The 19584-nt window shown below is 37.1% G+C and overlaps 1 protein-coding gene across 14 annotated transcripts in view; it reads right to left on the bottom strand.

The window, feature by feature from the left end:
* The window catches only part of C2CD5 (C2 calcium dependent domain containing 5), a 101468-nt gene that overhangs the window by 81183 nt on the left and 701 nt on the right, over positions 1–19584 (bottom strand). For all 14 annotated transcript variants that reach the window (XM_032855277.1, XM_032855282.1, XM_032855280.1 and 11 more), the window contains exons 3-4: positions 5579–5665; positions 458–629 (exon numbers count right to left, since the gene is read on the bottom strand). In XM_032855277.1, coding sequence (XP_032711168.1) covers positions 458–629; positions 5579–5665 — 259 coding nt within the window. The remainder of the gene's footprint in view (positions 1–457; positions 630–5578; positions 5666–19584) is intronic.

Genomic DNA, 19584 nt, shown 5'->3' with positions numbered 1-19584 from the left:
TTATACAAATTTAGCAGGGATTACTTCAAATTATGTTCAGAAAAATAACAATTTCACTAACAATACTTTGTGACTCTCTATTAAAAAGAAAATATCTTGGGACGCCTGGGTGGCTCAGTTGGTTAGGCAGCTGCCTTCGGCTCAGGTCATGATCCCAGCGTCCTGGGATCGAGTCCCACATCGGGCTCCTTGCTCCGCAGGGAGCCCGCTTCTCCCTCTGACTCTGCCTGCCACTCTGTCTGCCTGTGCTCGCGCTTTCTCTCTCTGACAAATAAATAAATAAAATCTTAAAAAAAAAAAAAAAAAAAAAATATATATATATATATATATATATACACACACACACATATATATATATATACACATATACATCTTTTAAAACCACAAGTGTAGCACAGAAATCTCTATGGATAAATTTTAATAATCATGATATATTTTCTTAAAATATACTCCTTACCATGTATGGTATCATATATTGGAAACCATCCTGAGATGACTGTTGCAGCCTCACTGTAGAGTAAGGGATCAATATCAATGTACACTTTACCAATGGCATCATTTGCACTGTAAGTGTCATGATCAAGAACTGTGATCTGTAGAGGCTCATCCTGTAAATCTTCATCGTCCACCTGAAAGTATACCTTAAAATTAAATCTTATAATTTTTCAACCTTCATTACCATAAATATACATATATACCAAATGTAAAAGATGACTTACTTATAGAAAAAAAAACACACAGATTTATCTCTAAGCACAAAGGTAAAGGAATTAACACAGACAAGTTATAATCCCTTTTTCTATAAAAGATGCCAAATTTCTAAGGAAAAAAAGTATAGTTTGGGGCACCTGGGGGGCTCAGTTGGTTGGTGTCCAACTCTTGATCTTAGCTCAGGTCTTGATCTCAGCACCATGAGTTCAGGCCATGTTGGGCTTCATGTTTAAGTTCTTTTTCTACATATTATTCTGTGCCAAGCCCATGTTTAATTTCTGTTTCTATATACAATCCTGTGTTTTACTACTCTACTTATAATATCCAGCAAAAATGCTTAAAGAATGTCATAACAGGGGCACCTGGGTGGCTCAGTGGGTTAAAGCCTCTGCTTTCGGCTCGGGTCATGATCCCAGGGTCCTGGGATCGAGCCCCGTGTCAGGCTCTCTGTTCAGCAGGGAGCCTGCTTCCTTCTCTCTCTCTGCCTGCCTCTCTGCCTACTTGTAATCTCTGTCTATCAAATAAATAAATAAACAAAATCTTTAAAAAAAAAAAAGAATGTCATAACAGAGTCCATATATTATCTACAGGAGAGCAAAGATGCTAATGAGCACCATGATACCATCATTTATTTCTAAAGACAATTTCCCAGAATAAAACTGTAGGAAAACTAACATATTATTGGTAAGAAAAACAACTAAAGCTCATGAACTAAGTAAGTGAAATAAATGTACTCTCTCCTTTTACTTACTATTAATTACTTATCACATGTCAAGCACTGGCTAAAAAGGGACTACAATGGGAGGTAATTAAGTCTTTGGGAGGTAATTACGTCATAAAGGTGGAGTCCTTACGAATGGGATTGGGATCCTTACAAGTGAAGATGGGGAGAGAGGATCTCTCTCCCTGTTATGTAAGGACATAGCAAGAAGATGGCTATCTACAAGCCAGGTAGAGGAACCTCAGCAAAATAAAACCATGATGGTACTCTGTCTCAGAGTTCCCAGCATCCAGAAATGTCAGAAATAAAAGGCTATTGTTTAAGCCACCCACTCTATGGTATTCTGTTACAAGAAGCCAAATTGACTAAGGCAAAGAATGAGGCAAAAAAAGATTTCTCCCTTTGGAAGACATGTTCATTATTTTGGCTGCCATCCTCCAGATACCATATCATCCTCTAATCTGCCAGTACTCCTCATCAAATGTAGTGGCTAGATGGAACACAATATTACAGATATTTGTAAGGATGGAATACAAAGAGATTATTGTTTCCTGCAACTAAAATACTATACTTTTTAAATGCAGTCTACGAATGTTTGTTGTTACAGCAGATATACCACACTGCTTATTAAGACAGAGTTTGTAGTACACTAAAATCTCTGTATTTTCCTTACATATGCTCTGGTCAAGTGATATCTCTGCAAACCATATACTCTGGTTAATTTTTTAAACTTAATTATGAAATATTATGCCTTTCCCCATTACCATTTAATTTCTCATTGATTTTAGATTAACAATCTAACCTCTGAAGATTATTTTAAGAATTAAGGAACAAGAAGGAATTATTGTTGATATCCCTGATATAATAATGTGACTGGATGATTTGCTTTCAAAAAGGGGATACCTCTCAATAAGAGAGACATAATTAAAAATTTATGGATGAAATTGCATAATATTTTGAATTTGCCTTAAAATATTCCTGTCGGGGCTCAGTCAGTTAAGTGTCTACCTTCGGCTCAGGTCATGATCCCAGGGTCTGGGATCGAGCCCCATGTGCAGGGAGCCCACTTCTCCCTCTCCTTAGGCTGCCACTCTGCCTACTTGTGCTCTCTATCTCTCTATCAAATAACTAAAAACCTTAAAAAAAAATATTCCTGTCACCCCACCCTCCAAGTAGGGGGTTGATGTAGCAGGTAAAACAAGAACAGCACAATGTATAGGTAAAAGTAAATGTAGATGATGGATAGGCAACCTGCCTACTTTTATGCATATTTGAAAATTTCGATAATGAAATGTTAAAATAATAGTTCTGATTTCCAATCCATTCTGAATGATATGTCATCAATGGCATTCCATATTACAGTATTCCCTATATATATAGTAAAAGGGAAAGAGTCATAAACTAAGCCATTAACCACTGCCCCAAAGACATCCCTCCAATTTTTACCTCCATTAATAACATTTTTTGTGTACACTTATTTAACCACCTATACATTTACCTATGAGAACCCTTATCTTATGTACTTGTAAATTAAGATATTCCTTCCCTGACATTATAGGGTTCCATTAGAACTAAATGACTAGAATTGTTTATGATATATATAGCTAGCTAATAATATAAATAATCTGAAGAGAGAAATTCAGCAATTAATTTTAATAAGGTAATTAAGGATATTTCATAGATTTAATTGAGCCAATATCAAATCATGAAAAATTATAAAGTAAGACTTTCTCATAAATGTTTTAAGTGTTTAAAAATGTTAATTACACAGCAATATGTCCAGATAAAAGACTAAATTTCCCACTCTCCTTTGTAACTACTGAGATATAAGCATAAATCATTACATAGAGCTAGATAGGGTAGGGAAAAATTTCTCAAACAGTGCTCGCTCAGCTGAAAAATATGTATTAACTCACCACCTCCTCTCCTGCTTTTTATTCCAGGCCTAGAACACTGATGTGACCACTGAAACTCCAGCTGCTAACTTGGAGGCTAATGTGATCATGAATATGGAAGCCACAGACTATGGATGATGGAGAAGAAAGACAAATGGATCCTGGGTCCCAAATGATTACATGGAGCTTCCAAAATATCATTATACTGCCTGGCCCAGTATTTCTTTTATATAAAAGAAAACTAAACATCCATTTGTTCATGATATTTGAGAGTTCACAACATATAAACTAATGCCAATCGCAACTGACAAGGTTAAAAAAGTATATACTTAATGTTAACTACAAAACAAAGTTTAAGAACATCTTTCACACAATATAGTAAACTTAGTAAATTTTAAGGGAAAGGGCTGGTAACTTTAGTTGCTAAATCTCATTAACATTTATAAAAGTCCCTTATTTCAGGAAAGTACAAATATCTTTTAAAGTTACTTAAGCTATTTGAGTACTTTGCAGCTTTAAAAATTACGGTACTGCATCATCAATAAAATGAAATTAATATTCTTAAATACTAATGTCCTATTATCATGAAAATTACTAATAAGATAAAAAACCCAACTTAAAAATGAGCAAGGAACTTGAACAGTTTTCCAAAGAAAACAAACAAACAGCCAATAAACACATGAAAAAAGGTTCAACATTATTAGTCATTAGGAAAATGCAAATCAAAACCAATGACATACCACATCACATTTACATTTTCCAAATTAAGCTAGTCACCAAGTCCTGTGAAGTCTACCTCCATAATGTCATCTCTAAGTATCTTCTTTGGGGAGTTAAAATATGAGATGGTAGTTCAAAGTAAAAGAAATGTAAATGGTCCTAAACCATAAGAAAACCATACGTCACCTCATCCATGACAAAAATTACACTATAAACATCATTTCATAAGTACTAAGATGGCATGATTTTTTAAAAAACAGAAAATAACAAAGCTTGACAAAGATGTGGAAAAATTAGATTTTTCTCATACATGCTCGTGGAAATGGATAATGGTGTAGCCACTACAGAAAACAGTTTGGCAGTTCCTCAAAAAACTAAACATACAATTTATCATATGACCCAGCAATTCCGTTTCTGGGCATATACTCAAAATAACTGAAAACAGGGACTTAAACAGATACTTGTACACTAATGTTTACTGCAATATTGTTCACAGTAGCCAAAAAGTGAAAACAACCCAATCTGTCCATCATCAGATAAATGGATAAACAGAAAGTGATACATACACACACACACACACACACACACACACACAGACACATACTCACAGGAATATTATTCAGCCATAAAAAGTAAAGAAATTCTGATACATGATAACAACACGGATAAACCTTGAAAACATTACGCTAAGTGAAAGCCAGACACAAAAAGACAAATATCACAATGATTTCACTTGCGTTTAACACAGGCAAATTCAAAGAGACAGGAAGTAGATTAGACAGTATCAGGCACTAGGAGAAGGGGGAGCAGTTACTGCTGAATGAGTAGTTTCTGTTTGGAGTAATTAAAAAGTTTTGGAAATAGCAGTGATGCCTATACAACATTGTAAACGTAATCAGTGTTACTGAATTACACTTAAAATTGGTTAAAATGGCATTTTTTTAATATATACTTTTGACTATAATTTTTTAAAGAACTGAAACTGTACACTATTCGTAAGTGGTTTTTGGTATATACTAAAATCCAGAGAATATGACAGCAATAATATTCTTCAATGGATTCTGGTTTTTTTTTTTCAAATCTGTGTTCTTGCATTCATACACTGTACTTTCTTAACTATAACATTATTTTTTTAAGAACTTAATAATCCTAGTTAAGCAAAAAAGAAAGTATCTTTTATGGTGTAGGAAAACTACTATACCTGAAATAAAAGGTACTCCTATCATTCCTGGGAGGAAGGGGTCATATCAAAAAAAAATACTAAAAAATGCTGATATTTAAAAACTTTTCTTAAGAGGCAGCTGAGTGGTTCAGTCAGAGAAGTATCTGCCTTCAGTTCAAATCATAATCCCAGGACCCTGGGATCAAGCCCCAAACCGGGGGAGGGGGGACGGGGGAGGGGCTTGGGGCTCAGGTCACTGCTCAGCAGGGAGTCTACTTATCCCTCTCTGTCTGTCCCCCTCAACCACTTGTGCTCTCTCTCAAATAAATAAATAAAATCTTTTAAAAATATAAAAAATTAAAAACTTACCTCAAATTTAAACCATTCTGAGTTCCACTGAGGGTTGAGAGACTTGAGATACACGTCTGTTTTAAAGGTGGTATTTCCAAATTTTACCTAAAATCAAATAAGCAATCCAAATATAAACATCAAAAATATGAATAAAAGTAAACTTTGATGTCAGTCACGCAGTGGGAAGAACCATGGAAGGGGAAAAAAAGGGCAACTATTCCTTGAAACAAAAGGGAAGAAAGTACAATCCAGTAAGTTTATAGGCTGAAATAAGAGATTACCTCCTGCTCTGGCTGACTAGCTCTACACAGAAATTAAAAACAGACTATTTTGTCAACATGAAGGAAGAAGTCAATATAGCCTTCAGGAACAAAAGCTCAGACCAAAGAAGAATCTTAATGGCAGAGGACCAGTGAGAATAAAATCAGAAGGTAAAAAACATCAGCTGACCATCCTTTCACCATCTCAGTTTGGGAATCCAAAACTCCAGCCCATTATTGTAAGAACTTAGAAATATATCCTTGTACTTTTCAGCTTCCCCATTTTTGTTATTTTTTTAATCCCTTATCGGTGCACATATAGTGATCAGCAACAAACCATTATCTTTAAAGGTTTTATCTTCAAGGACAATGAAAGGGATTGGATGGGGAAACTATCTTATTTCACAGCCAGTCTTGGCAGACACTAAATCACAACGATCCAAAAATAAGTAAGAAGGGAATGAAGCAGAAAGCAGGCTAAATCCCTGGGACTTGCTTCCAACAAGGAATGGAGATTATGAAATCTGACTCAACTTGAGAAGTGGTCAGGAAGCTTAAGAGCAAAACAGCTAGGGAAATACTTCCTAGATGGCCTCGCCTTTCCTAAATTTTTTTTTTTAAGATTTTATTTATTTATTTGACACAGAGAGATCACAAGTAGACAGAGAGGCAGGCAGAGAGAGAGGGAAGCAGGCTCCCTGCTGAGCAGAGAGCCCGATGCGGGACTCGATCCCAGGACCCTGAGATCATGACCTGAGCTGAAGGCAGCGGCTTAACCCACTGAGCCACCCAGGCGCCCTCTCGCCTTTCCTAAATTTGATCTCTTCCCTAATTCTACTAGTTATTACCATTATCTTTCCTAACCCCTAAATTAACTAAAGTTTATCCCCTTTAAGACAATTTCCAGCAGTAAGAGACTCTTAATCATAGGAAACAAACTGAGGGTTGCTGGAGGGGAGAGGAATGGGAAAATGGGGAAACTGGGTGATGGACAGTAAGGAAGGCACATGATATAATGAGCAGTGGGTATTACGAAATACTGATGAATCACTAAACCCTACATCTGAAATAAATAATAGAGTATATGTTAATTAATTGATTTAATTTTTTTTAAAAGACAATATCCATCACAAAGACACTGTAGATTCCTAAGAAATGCTAGTTCAAGCAGATAAACTATGAAACCTCCTTTCTCTTTTGAAAGAAACCTCCTTCTCCTTTGGTATTATAATATTTGCTGATTTTCCTGTTTTATCAGTCCAGGGAATTTTCTAAAAGCAGACTATCCAAAAGAATAATTGTTTTTATCTTCTGTGTATTTTCCTAGGTGTTTTGTCATTTAATTTGAATTCTTAGGCATGGTACCAACCATTTTGGTGTTTAAGTAGGTTAGAGAGTAGAAAAGGTTAAAAAAATTATGTGAAAATAGTAACTTTTGGCACGATAAAGAATATAAGAAAGTCAAAGATAAGTAAGAAAGTGAGAAAAAAATGTTTGCTAAATATATACTAAAGGGCAACTTTCCTCAATTTCTAATGAGTTCCTATAAAGCAATATGAAAAAGATCAATAATCCAACAAAAAAAAAAAGGCAAAGGACATGAACAGACAATTCAAAGAAATGGAAATATAGATGTTTTTATTTATTTTAACACAGATGCTTTTAAAACACAGTTAAACATTGAACAACATGGATTTGAACAGCACGCATCCATGTATAGGCAGATTTTTTTCAATATATATACTGGAAAATCTTTTGGAGATTTGTGACAAATTGAAAAAACTCTTAGACAAACCATGTTTCCTAGAAATAGCAAAAAAATTAAGAAACAGTTATGTACTGAGTGCATAAAATATATGTAAATACTAGTCTATTTTATCATTTACTACCATAAAATACACACTAAGGATTAAAAGTTAGACTTGATCAAAACATGCACAGAAATACATAACAGACCACACATGACACCATTAGCAGTTGAGGGAAATGTAAATGAATGGAAAGATGCAGTATCAAATTATAACTGCATAAGATGAATTGTAGTATGTACTGTACTACTGTAATTTCAAACCACCTTCTGTTGAGCCCAAGTGTTGCTAGTATCCGCTTAAAACACTGTGTGATACTACCTATCTCTGTGTAAGCAGTCCATCTCTCCAGTAAATAGCATGTTGCAGTACAAAGTGACCTCTTACAGTTCTTGCGTATTTTTCATTGTTTAGGCAACACCATAAATCTTATGCGACATCATCGGACCTATACAAAGTACCACTAGTGTTGCTTGAAGTGCTCCCAAGAATGAAAGACATATATACTGGAAGTAAAAGCTGAAATGCTCGACATGCACTGTAGTTTGAATTCTGCAGCCGCATTTGCCTGTTACTTCCAGATAAATGAATCCAGCATAAAGGACCACTGCAAAAAAAGAAAATTCGTGAAGCCAATGCTGCAGCCATGCTAACAGGTGTGAAAGCCTTATACTTTTTGCAAAATACCTTTTTATCTCATATTGAAAATGCAGCTTTTATATGGGTGCAGGGTTGCTATAAGGCAGGTATATTTATAGAGCTTAATATGATTCAAGAGAAAAGTGAAGTCATTATATAACAACTTAAAGCAAAAGGAAGGTGAAAGATCTAAAGCTGGATAATTTCATGCCGGCAAAGAATGGTACGATAATTTTAGAAAGAGGACTGGCTTAAAAAAATGTCAAGATAGGGGCGCCTGGGTGACTCAGTGGGTTAAAGCCTCTGCCTTCGGCTCAGGTCATGATCCCAGGGTCCTGGGATCGAGCCCCGCATTGGGCTCTCTGCTCAGCAGGGAGCCTGCTTCCTCCTCTCTCTCTCTCTGCCTGCCTCTCTGCCTACTTGGGATCTCTGTCTGTCAAATAAATAAATAAAATCTTAAAAAAAAAAAATGTCAAGATAACAGGAAAAGCAGCTTATGCTGACCAAGAGGAAGCAAACAAGTTCTCAAACATAATCAAGAGAATCACTGAGAAGAAAGGATATCTGCCTGAACAGATTTTTAATTCAGACAAAAGTACCCTATGCTAGAGGGGGTGGAAAATGCCACGAAGTGTGTTAGTCAGGAAGAGAAAAAAATAAACTCCAGGATTTAAGGCAAGAAGGTATAGGCTAACTCTACCATTTTGTGCAAATGCAGTCAGGTGTATGGTAAGAACTGCCTTTATCTATAAAGCTGTTAACCCCCAAGCCTTGAAGAGAAAAGACAGATACCAGCTTCCAGTCTTTTGGTTGTACAAGAAGGTATGGATAACAAGAATCCTTTTTCTGCATTGGTTCCATTGATGATTTGTCCCTGAAGTCAGGAAATACCTTCCCTCTAAAGGACTGCCTTTTTTTTTTTTTTAAGATTTTATTTATTTATTTGACACAGAGAGAGACAGAGAGTACAAGCAGGGGGAGCAGCAGAGGCAGAGGGAGAAGTAGACTCCCCGCTGAGCAGGGAGCCCAATGTGGGTCTCCATCCCATGACTCTGAGATCATGACCTGAGCCGAAGGTAGCCGCTTAACTGACTGAGCCATGCAGGTGCCCAAGGGACTGCCTTTTAAAGTTCCTTTGATACTGGACAATGCCTCTAGCCACCCAGAACCCCATTAGCTCAACACTAAGGTCATCAAATGGCCTACTTACCCCCAAACACAATCTTTCTATAATCACCTTCTAGATCAACCGGTCATAAGAACCTTTACAACTCATTACATGGTATTCTTTGAAAAGGACTGTCAACACTATGGAAGAGAACCCTGATGAGAAAACATCATGAAAGTCTGGAAGGATTACACCACTGAAGATGCCATCGTAGTAAGCCATGACAGCCATCAATATTAAATAAATTCCTGGGGGAGAAAAGTATGTCCAGATGTTGTACATGACTTCACGGGATTTACAACAGAGCCAATCAAGGGAATAAGGGAAGAGTTTATGTACATGACAAAAAAGGTAAAAGGTGAAGGGTTTCAACATTTGAATCTTGGAGAAATGTAAGAGCTAATAAACACCACACCAGAAGAATTAACAGAAGACAACTTGATGAAGATGAATGCTTCCAAACCAGTGCCAGATGATGAGAAAGAAGATACAGAAGCAGCAATGACCGAGAACAAATTGATATTAGACAACCTGACAGAAAGGATCTATTTAAGACTGCTATTGATTTCTTTTACAACATGGACCTTTCTAGCATACTAGCACTGAAACTAAAGCAAACAGTGGTACTGTATAGAAATAGTCTTTAAAAAAATGAAAAAGCAAAAAATGTCAGAAGTTAAAACATATTTCAGTAAACTTATTCCACATGTGCCTGTCTTTCCTGCCTCCCCTTCCAACTCCTTCACCTGCTCTGCCACCCAAGACAGCAAGACCGATCCCTTCTCTTCCTCCACTTACTCAACATGAAGACAAGGATGAAGACTTTTATGACAATCCACTTCCGCTTAATGAATAGTATATAATCATCAAGCCATACAGATAATAAACTTATCCGTTGTGTATATGTGAATGTCTCCATGTGAAAATCTAATAACTGCATGGCAAGATCTGTCTGAAGCACTTCTGTGTCATCATCATTGCCTAAGTAGTCATCCTATGCAAGACTAGTATAGAAGTGCTTAGCCTATACTTATATAGTCATAGGTGAGCAATATTTAACACAAATTAATCAGATGTTAGCTTTTTTTCTAAGATTTATTACTTATTTGAGAAAGAGACGCATGCTCAAGCAGGACGGGCAGGAGAGGGAAAAACAGGTTCCCTACTGAGCAGGGGGCCCAACGTGGGGCTCCATCGCAGGGCCCCAAGAACATGACCTGAGCCAAAAGCAGACCCTTAGCCAACTGAGCCACCCAGGTGTCCCAGAGGTTAGTTTTCTTATTGTTAACTTTGCTTTCAAAGTGTTATGTAGCTACAGTATGCCTCTCTTTCATAATTGGGGAAACTGCTATCAGCGTATAATCACAAGCAAATGATACTTTTAAAAAGTTATATTTCTAATGCTATATTAAAAATATGACTGCAATACTGTATGCCATAAAATATTTTTATAACGATTCACTTGTTAGTATATAGGCTAGGCTACTGTGAAGCAATCCTATCAATTGTACTGAGCTGCCATAAAGCAATCATACTGTTGCTTCTTTGTTATCAATGCATAAATCATTATATTTGTAAATAAACATGAATTCTTTTTCACATTATCTTTTCATTTTTAATGTCTAGTGTTAGTAATATGTATAACATCTACTATGTTTTGTATCATTTAAGACAATACTGATATAGTTACTGAAAGATGATTCATCCTGTAAACATACAGCGTAAACTTACTGTATCTACAAATACAGCACAGTACTGTAAATGTGTTTTCTCTTCCTTACTATTTTCTTAAAAACATTTTTTCTCTAGTTTAGTTTAATGTAAGATATAATATAAAATACATATAACATTTCAACTATGTGTTAATGAACTTTATATTATCGGTAGGGCTGATGGTCAACAGCAGGCCGTTTGTAGTTAATTTTGGGGGTGGAATCAAAAGTCATACATGATTTTCAACTGTGCTGGATTGAGAGGGGGATGTCAACTGCCCCTACAAATGGCTCAAGGGTCAACTATATATCAAAAGATGATCAACCACAACAGAAATGCAAACTAAACCAACATTTTTACTTATGTTTGCAAACAGTTTGAAAACAGTATTGATGAGATCTTCTAATACTTTGTTGATGGGAGGATAAAATAAAACAATCTCTAAGGACTGCAGTTTGACAATGTATCAAAATGTTCAATGCCTACACCCTTTAACTTTATATACAAGTGCACAATGAGGGGCGCCTGGGTGGCTCAGTGGGTTAAAGCCTCTGCCTTCGGCTCAGGTCATGATCCCAGGTCCTGGGATCGAGCCCCACATCGGGCTCTCTGCTCAGCAGAGAGTCTGCTTCCTCCTATCTCTCTCTGCCTGCTTCTCTGCCTACTTGTGATCTCTGTCAAATAAATAAATAAAATCTTAAAAAAAAAAAAAAGTGCACAATGACATGTACAAGCAGCATTATAGTGAAAAAGATTGGAAATAACCGAGATATCCACCCATTTGGAACTGGTTGGATGAAGTATGGTAAAGCCACACAGTACAGTGCTAAATAGAAGAACGAGGCAGTTCCCTCCGCACTGGTATGGAGCAACCACCAAGACAGATCTTTCTTCTGTGGAACAGCATGTATGGCATACGTTGGGAGAAAAAAATGGCAAAATGCTGTAAGCCATATAATATATGCCTACATACAGCACAGGTTATTTCTAGTAGGTTATACAACAAATGTTAACAGTGGCCACTACCAACAACAGAACTGGTTGGTTAAAAGAAACACGATGTGAGAGAGGTTAACCCACTTTGAACCTTCTGAATTCTGAACAACGCATATATATTTCCTATTTGTAAAATGTATTATTTTAAAACTCAAACACTTAAAAAATTCAAAGTAAAATCAGAGTAAATTTATTTTGTTTGAAATTATAGAATTCTGGATCCACTTCCAGGAATTTATCCGGAAGAAGCATTTTCACATGAGTCTCCTTCCTACAACACACTAAAAAAACCTAAATAATCATTCAACAGGAAAATGACTGAATAAATCACATGTTTGCTACTTAAAGAATGGAGCTGATTTTAAGTACTGCCATGTGGAAATGTCAATGACATAATAACTGAAAAAAAAAAGCTGCAGAATCTATAAAGCATGACTACGTTTTTTAAAATGTAAGTAAGACTTTTTTTTTTTTAAGGAAAGGAGGCAGAGTAAATGAACACATGCCAAAAAACTGAGAGTAATTATCTCTGAAGAAAGGACTAACATGGTATAGGGAATACAATACAGTGTAGTAAGTTACCAAGTAAGGGGCTTTCAAGTTTCAACTCACTTCTGAGTTATTTGAATCTTTTGTAATGGGAGCCATTCATGTATTACTTCCATAATTTAAATCACGAACAGTAAGAAATGAAACTTAATGGGGATATGGGGGATGGAGAGCCTGGGAAGAATAGAAGTTACTGTTCAGTAACTAATTTAATTTTCAGTATATTTTAATATCTAAAACAACAAGGAAATACTTCTAATTTACCTAATACCAGCTTTAGTTGAAGTAAAACATTGTTAGGATTATGAAATCATTCAAAACCTTTCAAAAGCTAAAAGCTTAGGTTCAAGCACCAAAACTACCATATCATTCTTTAAATTATGAATTCAGGGTGCCTGGGTGGCTCAGTCGGTTAAACGTCTGTCTTTGGCTCGGTTATGATCACAGGGTCCTGAGACTGAGTCCTGCATGGGCTCCTTGCTCAACAGGAAGCCTGCTTCTCCCTCTGTCTGCTGCTCCCCGTTTGCATACTCTCTCTCTCTGACAAATAAAACATTTTTTAAAAATGGAAATATATTCAATAATTATTTCTATAACCTCAACAACACAAATATCAAACACCTCAGCTCCCATAAGGAGTCCCACATCGGGCTCCTTGCTCAACAGGTGGCCTCTTTCCCTCTGCCTGCCACTCCCCCTACTTGGGCTTGCACTCTCTCTTTCTGTCTTTCTGACAAATAAAATCTTTAAAAAATAAATAAATAAATTATGAGCTCAGCCATCTTCAGGTTTGTCCCACTATACTGTACTGCTATATTGTGCCTTTTATTCTTCTTTTGGTCACTGTCTATTCTAGATATAGTAAAGATCTGAGAGCCCCCAACTGTATCAAACGAACAAACAAACAAAAACCAAGATTTTAGGAAAAGAAAAAGGCCAGAATGCATACTTTGCCAAATTCCCCTTCTTCTAAAGAAGAATCATAGTTCCTTTGGTCTTATTTAATTCGGAGGAGCTTTTATTACCCAGCAATTAAATGAATGCCTTACAACTTTGTTAAAGAACATCCGGGATTTTAATGAGATTCCCTAGTAAAGTAAAAGCATTCTCTTTCCCCACTCATTAGCTAAATTACCTTGAGAAAGTTATTTAACCTGCTATTTAAAGCTGCTTCCTCCTCTGAAAGGGGGACTGTTTTATTACAGGAGAAAATGCATGTAGAGACTAGCAAAATGTCTGGTATATCATTAAGTGTTAATTTCTTTTCCTCTCCCTATTCCCTCGAAGGCTCCTGGATAAACACAAAATGATAATATAGCTTGTCAGTTTGTAACATGCTCATTAATACTGGGATAAATTTCCATTAATACTTTTATTATACAGAATTTCATCTCATTCATCCAGGGATACCTGCAAGAATAATCACCCTTAACTACTACTTGGTGGGGTGCCTAGGCAGCGCAGTTGGTTAAGTGTCCCACTCTTGGTCTCGGGTCAGGTCATGATCTCATTCATGGTCCTGAGGTTGAGCCCCACATTGGGCTCTGTACTTAGCAGGGAGTCTGCTTGTGATTCTCTCTCTCTCTCTCTCTCTCTCTCCCCCCCTCTGGCCCTTCCCCCAATCATCCTCTCTCTCTAAAATAAATAAATTAGTCCTTAAATACATACATGCATATATGCATACTATTTGGTCTTCACTGGCTTCCTAAATTACTCATATCACACACAGTAGAAATTCCCTCAACCAATGCAATCAGGACCAGTATTTGATTAGTTAATCAAATAATCTGGTAATCTGGTTAAATTAAAGAATCATTAAAAATGATTCAAATGGTAAACATTTTAAGATAAAACATATAAATAAAATATTCATTCCCCTATATTTGAATGTAAGGCTAAGGCCTCTTCTTTAAGTAAGGGTCCACTATTTTAGAGTTCTGCATCTTTTTTTTTTTTTTTGCATAAACCACACCCATAATGTACCATCTGTGATTTCCAGTTTGGGTTTTTTTATGTGGTGGTAGAACTTAAAATTGCTTGTAAAAATATATGAATGCAGAATCCTAGATTTTTTTAGTCTTTTCTCCATCTAATTCTAGAGTAATGTTTAGTGACTGTATCCATATGTCTTTACATAGACTATGTATCAACTTCATTTTCACTCTTATTTCACCAATTTACGTAAGTTTTAAGTAAATTACAATAACAAATAGAGTTGGCATAAACAGGTTTGGGGAAAAAACATAATTGCCTCTTGGTAAAGTATTATCAGCCAACTGATGAGAGAAGCAGGAACATGAGAGAATAATCTAGCAATGTGGGGTATTCAAGAATACACTCATGGAAGGAATGCAGAGCACTGGGGACTGTGGTAAGTGAGCTAATAGAAGTTGTTTAAGAGAGCTTCTACTGTACAGACTTCTCCCCACCATAGTTTTCGGATCATTCAATAACCTGCATCCCCCGTATGTAGCAAACTTTATTCCACAAAAGAACCCTCCCAGCAATTACAGATGTTCTATCTCTCTCCTTTTGCTTTTACTGAGTTTGTCCTGTTCATCTAAAAAAGCCCCTTTTCCTCTCTGCCTATAGAAATTTTGCCATCCTTCAAGCCCAGCAAAAAGACTTTCGTGACCAGTTCCAGCCAGCATCGTTATCTCCCTTTCCTATGAGCTTAAACAATACAAGAGGCTACATCACACAATTTATCCCTTTATTATATAGTAATCCTTCATTATCCCCTTTTTCCTGCATTAATCTTTCCCTTCCTGAAGGATTTTTCCTATTACCACAGAAATATGTTCTAGTATCTTCTAATTTATTTTTTTTAATACTAAAAGCTACATACTCCCCAAATACCACACAATTTCTCCTCTCCCTTTCACAGCCCTGTTTCTTGAAACAGTTGTCTATTCATGCCACACCTCCTCCTCACCTCCCCTGTATTTTAACCCTCGTTAACTTACTACAGTATGGGCTTTCTTGACTCTCCTTGTCAGAATCAGTAACAACCCCCACACTGTACAATTCAGTGATTTTTCTGTTCTCTTTACTTGACCTCTCCATGCCATTTTAATGGTTGAGGGTTTCCTCTTTCTAGAAACTTCCTCTTGCATTCTGAGACATTACTTTCCTGATGTTTCTCTCTCCCAATTGGCTGATAATCTGTTTTCTTCCCCTAATCTTCCTCCTCTAATAGCTTAATGTCAAGTTTTTTCAAGGATTCATACCTCTTCTCTCTCCCCCTAAGTCAGAGGTTTACAAAAGGGACAGACCAACTCCTAAGGGAATTTTAGAAATTTCTATGGGTATATTTGTGGAGAACAGTTCTAATATTTAGAAGCAGGGCCAGAGAAGCCACGTATTCTGCAATGCAAGAAATAGTTCCCGACAATGAAGACTTGTTTTACGTCATGACTTCCAAATGTCCTACCAGATAATCACATAGGATTAAAAACCTAACTCATTTTACAGATAAAAATGTTGTAATGCGGGAAGAAAGGGGAGGTTGTAATGCAGTTTTCATAGACATAATTGTCAAGAAATATAACCATCATGTAAATTAAGGGAAAATTCTGCTTTTCCCCATTAGTTGATTATTTTGAAAAATCAGATAGCAATGAAGGTCTAAGATGTTAAAACTGCGCGACTGTCTCACTGTATGGAGTCATAGTCACATGATTTTTACACATAGGTGAGACGCTCCCTATCTTGTATCCTTGCTTTATTTTCTCCATATTCTTACCATCTATCAGTTTATCTTATAATTACCTTCTTTATGAACTTCATCTTCCTAGTAAAACGTAAGCTCTATGATTAAAGAAATTTCTGTCTTAGTCACTACTATATCCCCAGAACACTGTACTATACCCAGTACAGTGATGGATATATACAAAGACTTAATAAATATTCACGGACTTAATCTGATTACTTCGTATCTTCTACTGTGATCATGAACAAGTACTTCTATATTGAAATACATACTAAAAAAATTCTCTAATTTGTCAAACTACTAGTTAGAACAATGTATTTTTTTTTAATTGTGAGGCTAGGTTACATTGGCCATAAATATTATGACAGCATAGTAAAGAGTGGATTTCAAAATACCTGCTATATAAAGGGGGCACTGGGTCTCACAGAGTGGAAAATCAATGGCCTGTATGAGCTCATTTCTAACTCACATCTCTCTTCTTCCCCCCCCCCCCCAATCTTTCTTCTCAACACCATACTCACAAATCTAACTCCCTCATGGACAACTCCAATTAACATCTCAAACCTAAGACACCTAAACAGAAATTGATCCTCCACCCACTCAAACAATCTTTACAAATCCTATGAAGCCTCAGAAAATTACCCCAAAGATTCCAGAAAGCTCTGAGTCATCTTTTAGCTTCCCTTTCTCTGGCTCCCTCCTCTAGTCAACCAACAAATCCTCTAGAATCTATCTTCAAGGTATATGTGGAATCCACCCACTTCTCTCCATTACCAAACCAAGATCTTGGCCCCCACCTTCTCTTTTTATGAATTATTATAGAATCTCTTAATTAGTTGTCTGCTTCAGCTCTTTCTCTCTTCAGTCCGTACTCCAGACAGGAAAAGAAAAAAAAAAAAGTACTAATCTCAACAACCACTTCCCACAGAACTTGAATAAAATCCATATTCCTAATCATGGCCTCTAAGATCCTGCATGATTGGCTCCTTGACTAACTCTCCAACTTTATCTTGTGCCACATCCCAGCCACACCCATCTTCCTTCACTTCCTAACACACTCCCTGAGCAGCTGGCTCCTCCTCATCCAGTAGGTCTTTGATTGACACTTCCTCAGAGATTTCCTGCTCACCCAACCCAAAGTAGATGTTCCCTGTTAATCTCTATTGTTTTCTTCCATGACACTCATCACAATTATCTATTTAATCATTTCTTTACTTTTTAACGTCTGTCTCTTCCACCAAAATATAAACTCCATAAAACTAGGAACCAAGTCTAGTTTGTTTACTATCACATAGGCATCAGTTATACCAGTGACTAGCACTGGCCTGGCAAACAGCATTCAATAACTATTTGCTGAAAAGAAGGAATTAAAAGTCACTCTTGAATCCAACCATTCTCTCACCAGCAAAGCCATTTATTACCAAGGCATGACGATTTTACTTAAAAAAATGTCCCTCAAGGGGTTCCTGGGTGGCTCAGTCAGTTAAGCATCTGCCTTTGTCTCAGGTCATGATCTCAGGGGTCCTGGGATCGAGCCCTACATTGGGCTCCCCGCTCAGACGGGAGCCTGCCTCTCCCCTGCCCCTGCTCATGCTTTCGCTCTGTCAAATAAATAAATAAAATCTTAAAGGAAAAAAAAAATGGGAAATGTCTCTCTCAAGTCTTCCTCCTCTAATCAGTTTCCAGTCATTCTCAACATGCACATATTGTATGGATAATTTTACCACCTTCTTAACTGATCTCCCTGTCTCATCTTTCATCTGTCCAGTCCATCATATAGTCATCCTATAAACAACCTAATAAATATCCTATTCCATTTCTCCTTAAAAAGTTCTCTTTGTTTGCCCCTGTTTATAGAATAGGAAAAATTATTTAGTACAGAAAGTGAGATTTGGCACCAACCTACTTTTCCAGCCTCCACTACCCACATATTCCCTTTTACTCCAGACACATCTCAAACCTAGTTCCCTGAACATACCATGTATCCCATTCTGTGCCTTTGATGTTCCCTCTGCCTAGTAAAATCCCGAGTGTCCTTCAAGATTCAGCTCAAATGTCATTTTCTTAGGAAAACTTCCTAAACTTTCAGAGACAGAATGAAGTTTCCATATTCTACTACATTCATCACCTTGTCTAGAGAGTCAATGTTAGCACAGTGGTTAAGAGAACAGACCACAAGCCTATTTACAAGGTTAAGAAACCTTGGGAAATTATTTACTGCTCCTAGGCCTCCGTCACCTTAACTGTAATATGGGATAACAATATAATAGGACTGTTATGAGGAATAAGAATTAAAAAGTAGTTAGTAAAGACCTGGCAATGAGACTCAACCCGTTAGCTATCAGTTATTCACCTAAACTGTATGCGTCAGTCCCTGAGCTACATGAAAGCAAAGACTATGCTCTGGCCATCTGTGTATCCCCATTACTCAACATCTGGCCCAAGAACACACTCAGCATCTGTTTCTCAAGTTGGGATTAAGAATGACTACGGCAATGTTTGGGGGGTCAAACTGCAGTTATTAAGTCAGAGAACCTTTACAGAACATCAAGAATAGTTTATATTACCATGAAATCAGGTTGTATATTATCCTGTAGCTTTCAACTCTAAGCATTACTAGCCCTAATGATTATTATTCTAATGCTCTGGCTCATCAAGTCAGTTTTTATTACAATTTTTACTTGGCTTCTTTCAGACTCAGGGTTATTACTTTCCGGGCCCGTAGGCCTGCGCTAATTTGCATGAGTTTTAAACTAATCATCTGGCTTAAAAAGCAATTTTGCAATTTAAATCCATGGCGCTTAATTGACTTCCTACCTCAAGGCACTAAATTACCTAAAACAGTTCATCATACCTACCAGTCTGTACAAGAGCAGAGGGCTTTATGGTTGTGTTTACACTGATGATTCAGACAATGTTGTGTTCAAGAATGGATTATCGGGCCCTCTAGGTCTCCAAGCGCCCATAACGGACTGTATCTACCTTCTTCACGTGGTCTCCATTACTCTGGCTGGAGGAACTGCCTCTCCTTGAGTCGATGGCGGTACCCACGTGCGTGTGCGTGTGCGTGTGTGCGCGCGCGCGTGTGTGCGCCTGAGCTCCGCCGGCTGCGCGGCCACGCCTCGGGATCACCTCCTGCCTGGCAGGTGGCCCGCTCCGAGTCCTGACATTACGGTCAC

The sequence above is a fragment of the Lontra canadensis genome, unplaced genomic scaffold (assembly GCF_010015895.1).
Source record: "Lontra canadensis isolate GAN:19392208 unplaced genomic scaffold, GSC_riverotter_1.0 scaffold9, whole genome shotgun sequence".
In the NCBI taxonomy this organism is placed as follows: Eukaryota; Metazoa; Chordata; class Mammalia; order Carnivora; family Mustelidae; genus Lontra; species Lontra canadensis.
Note: the sequence above shows the minus strand (reverse complement) of the source record. Positions and strands in the feature narration are given on the sequence as shown.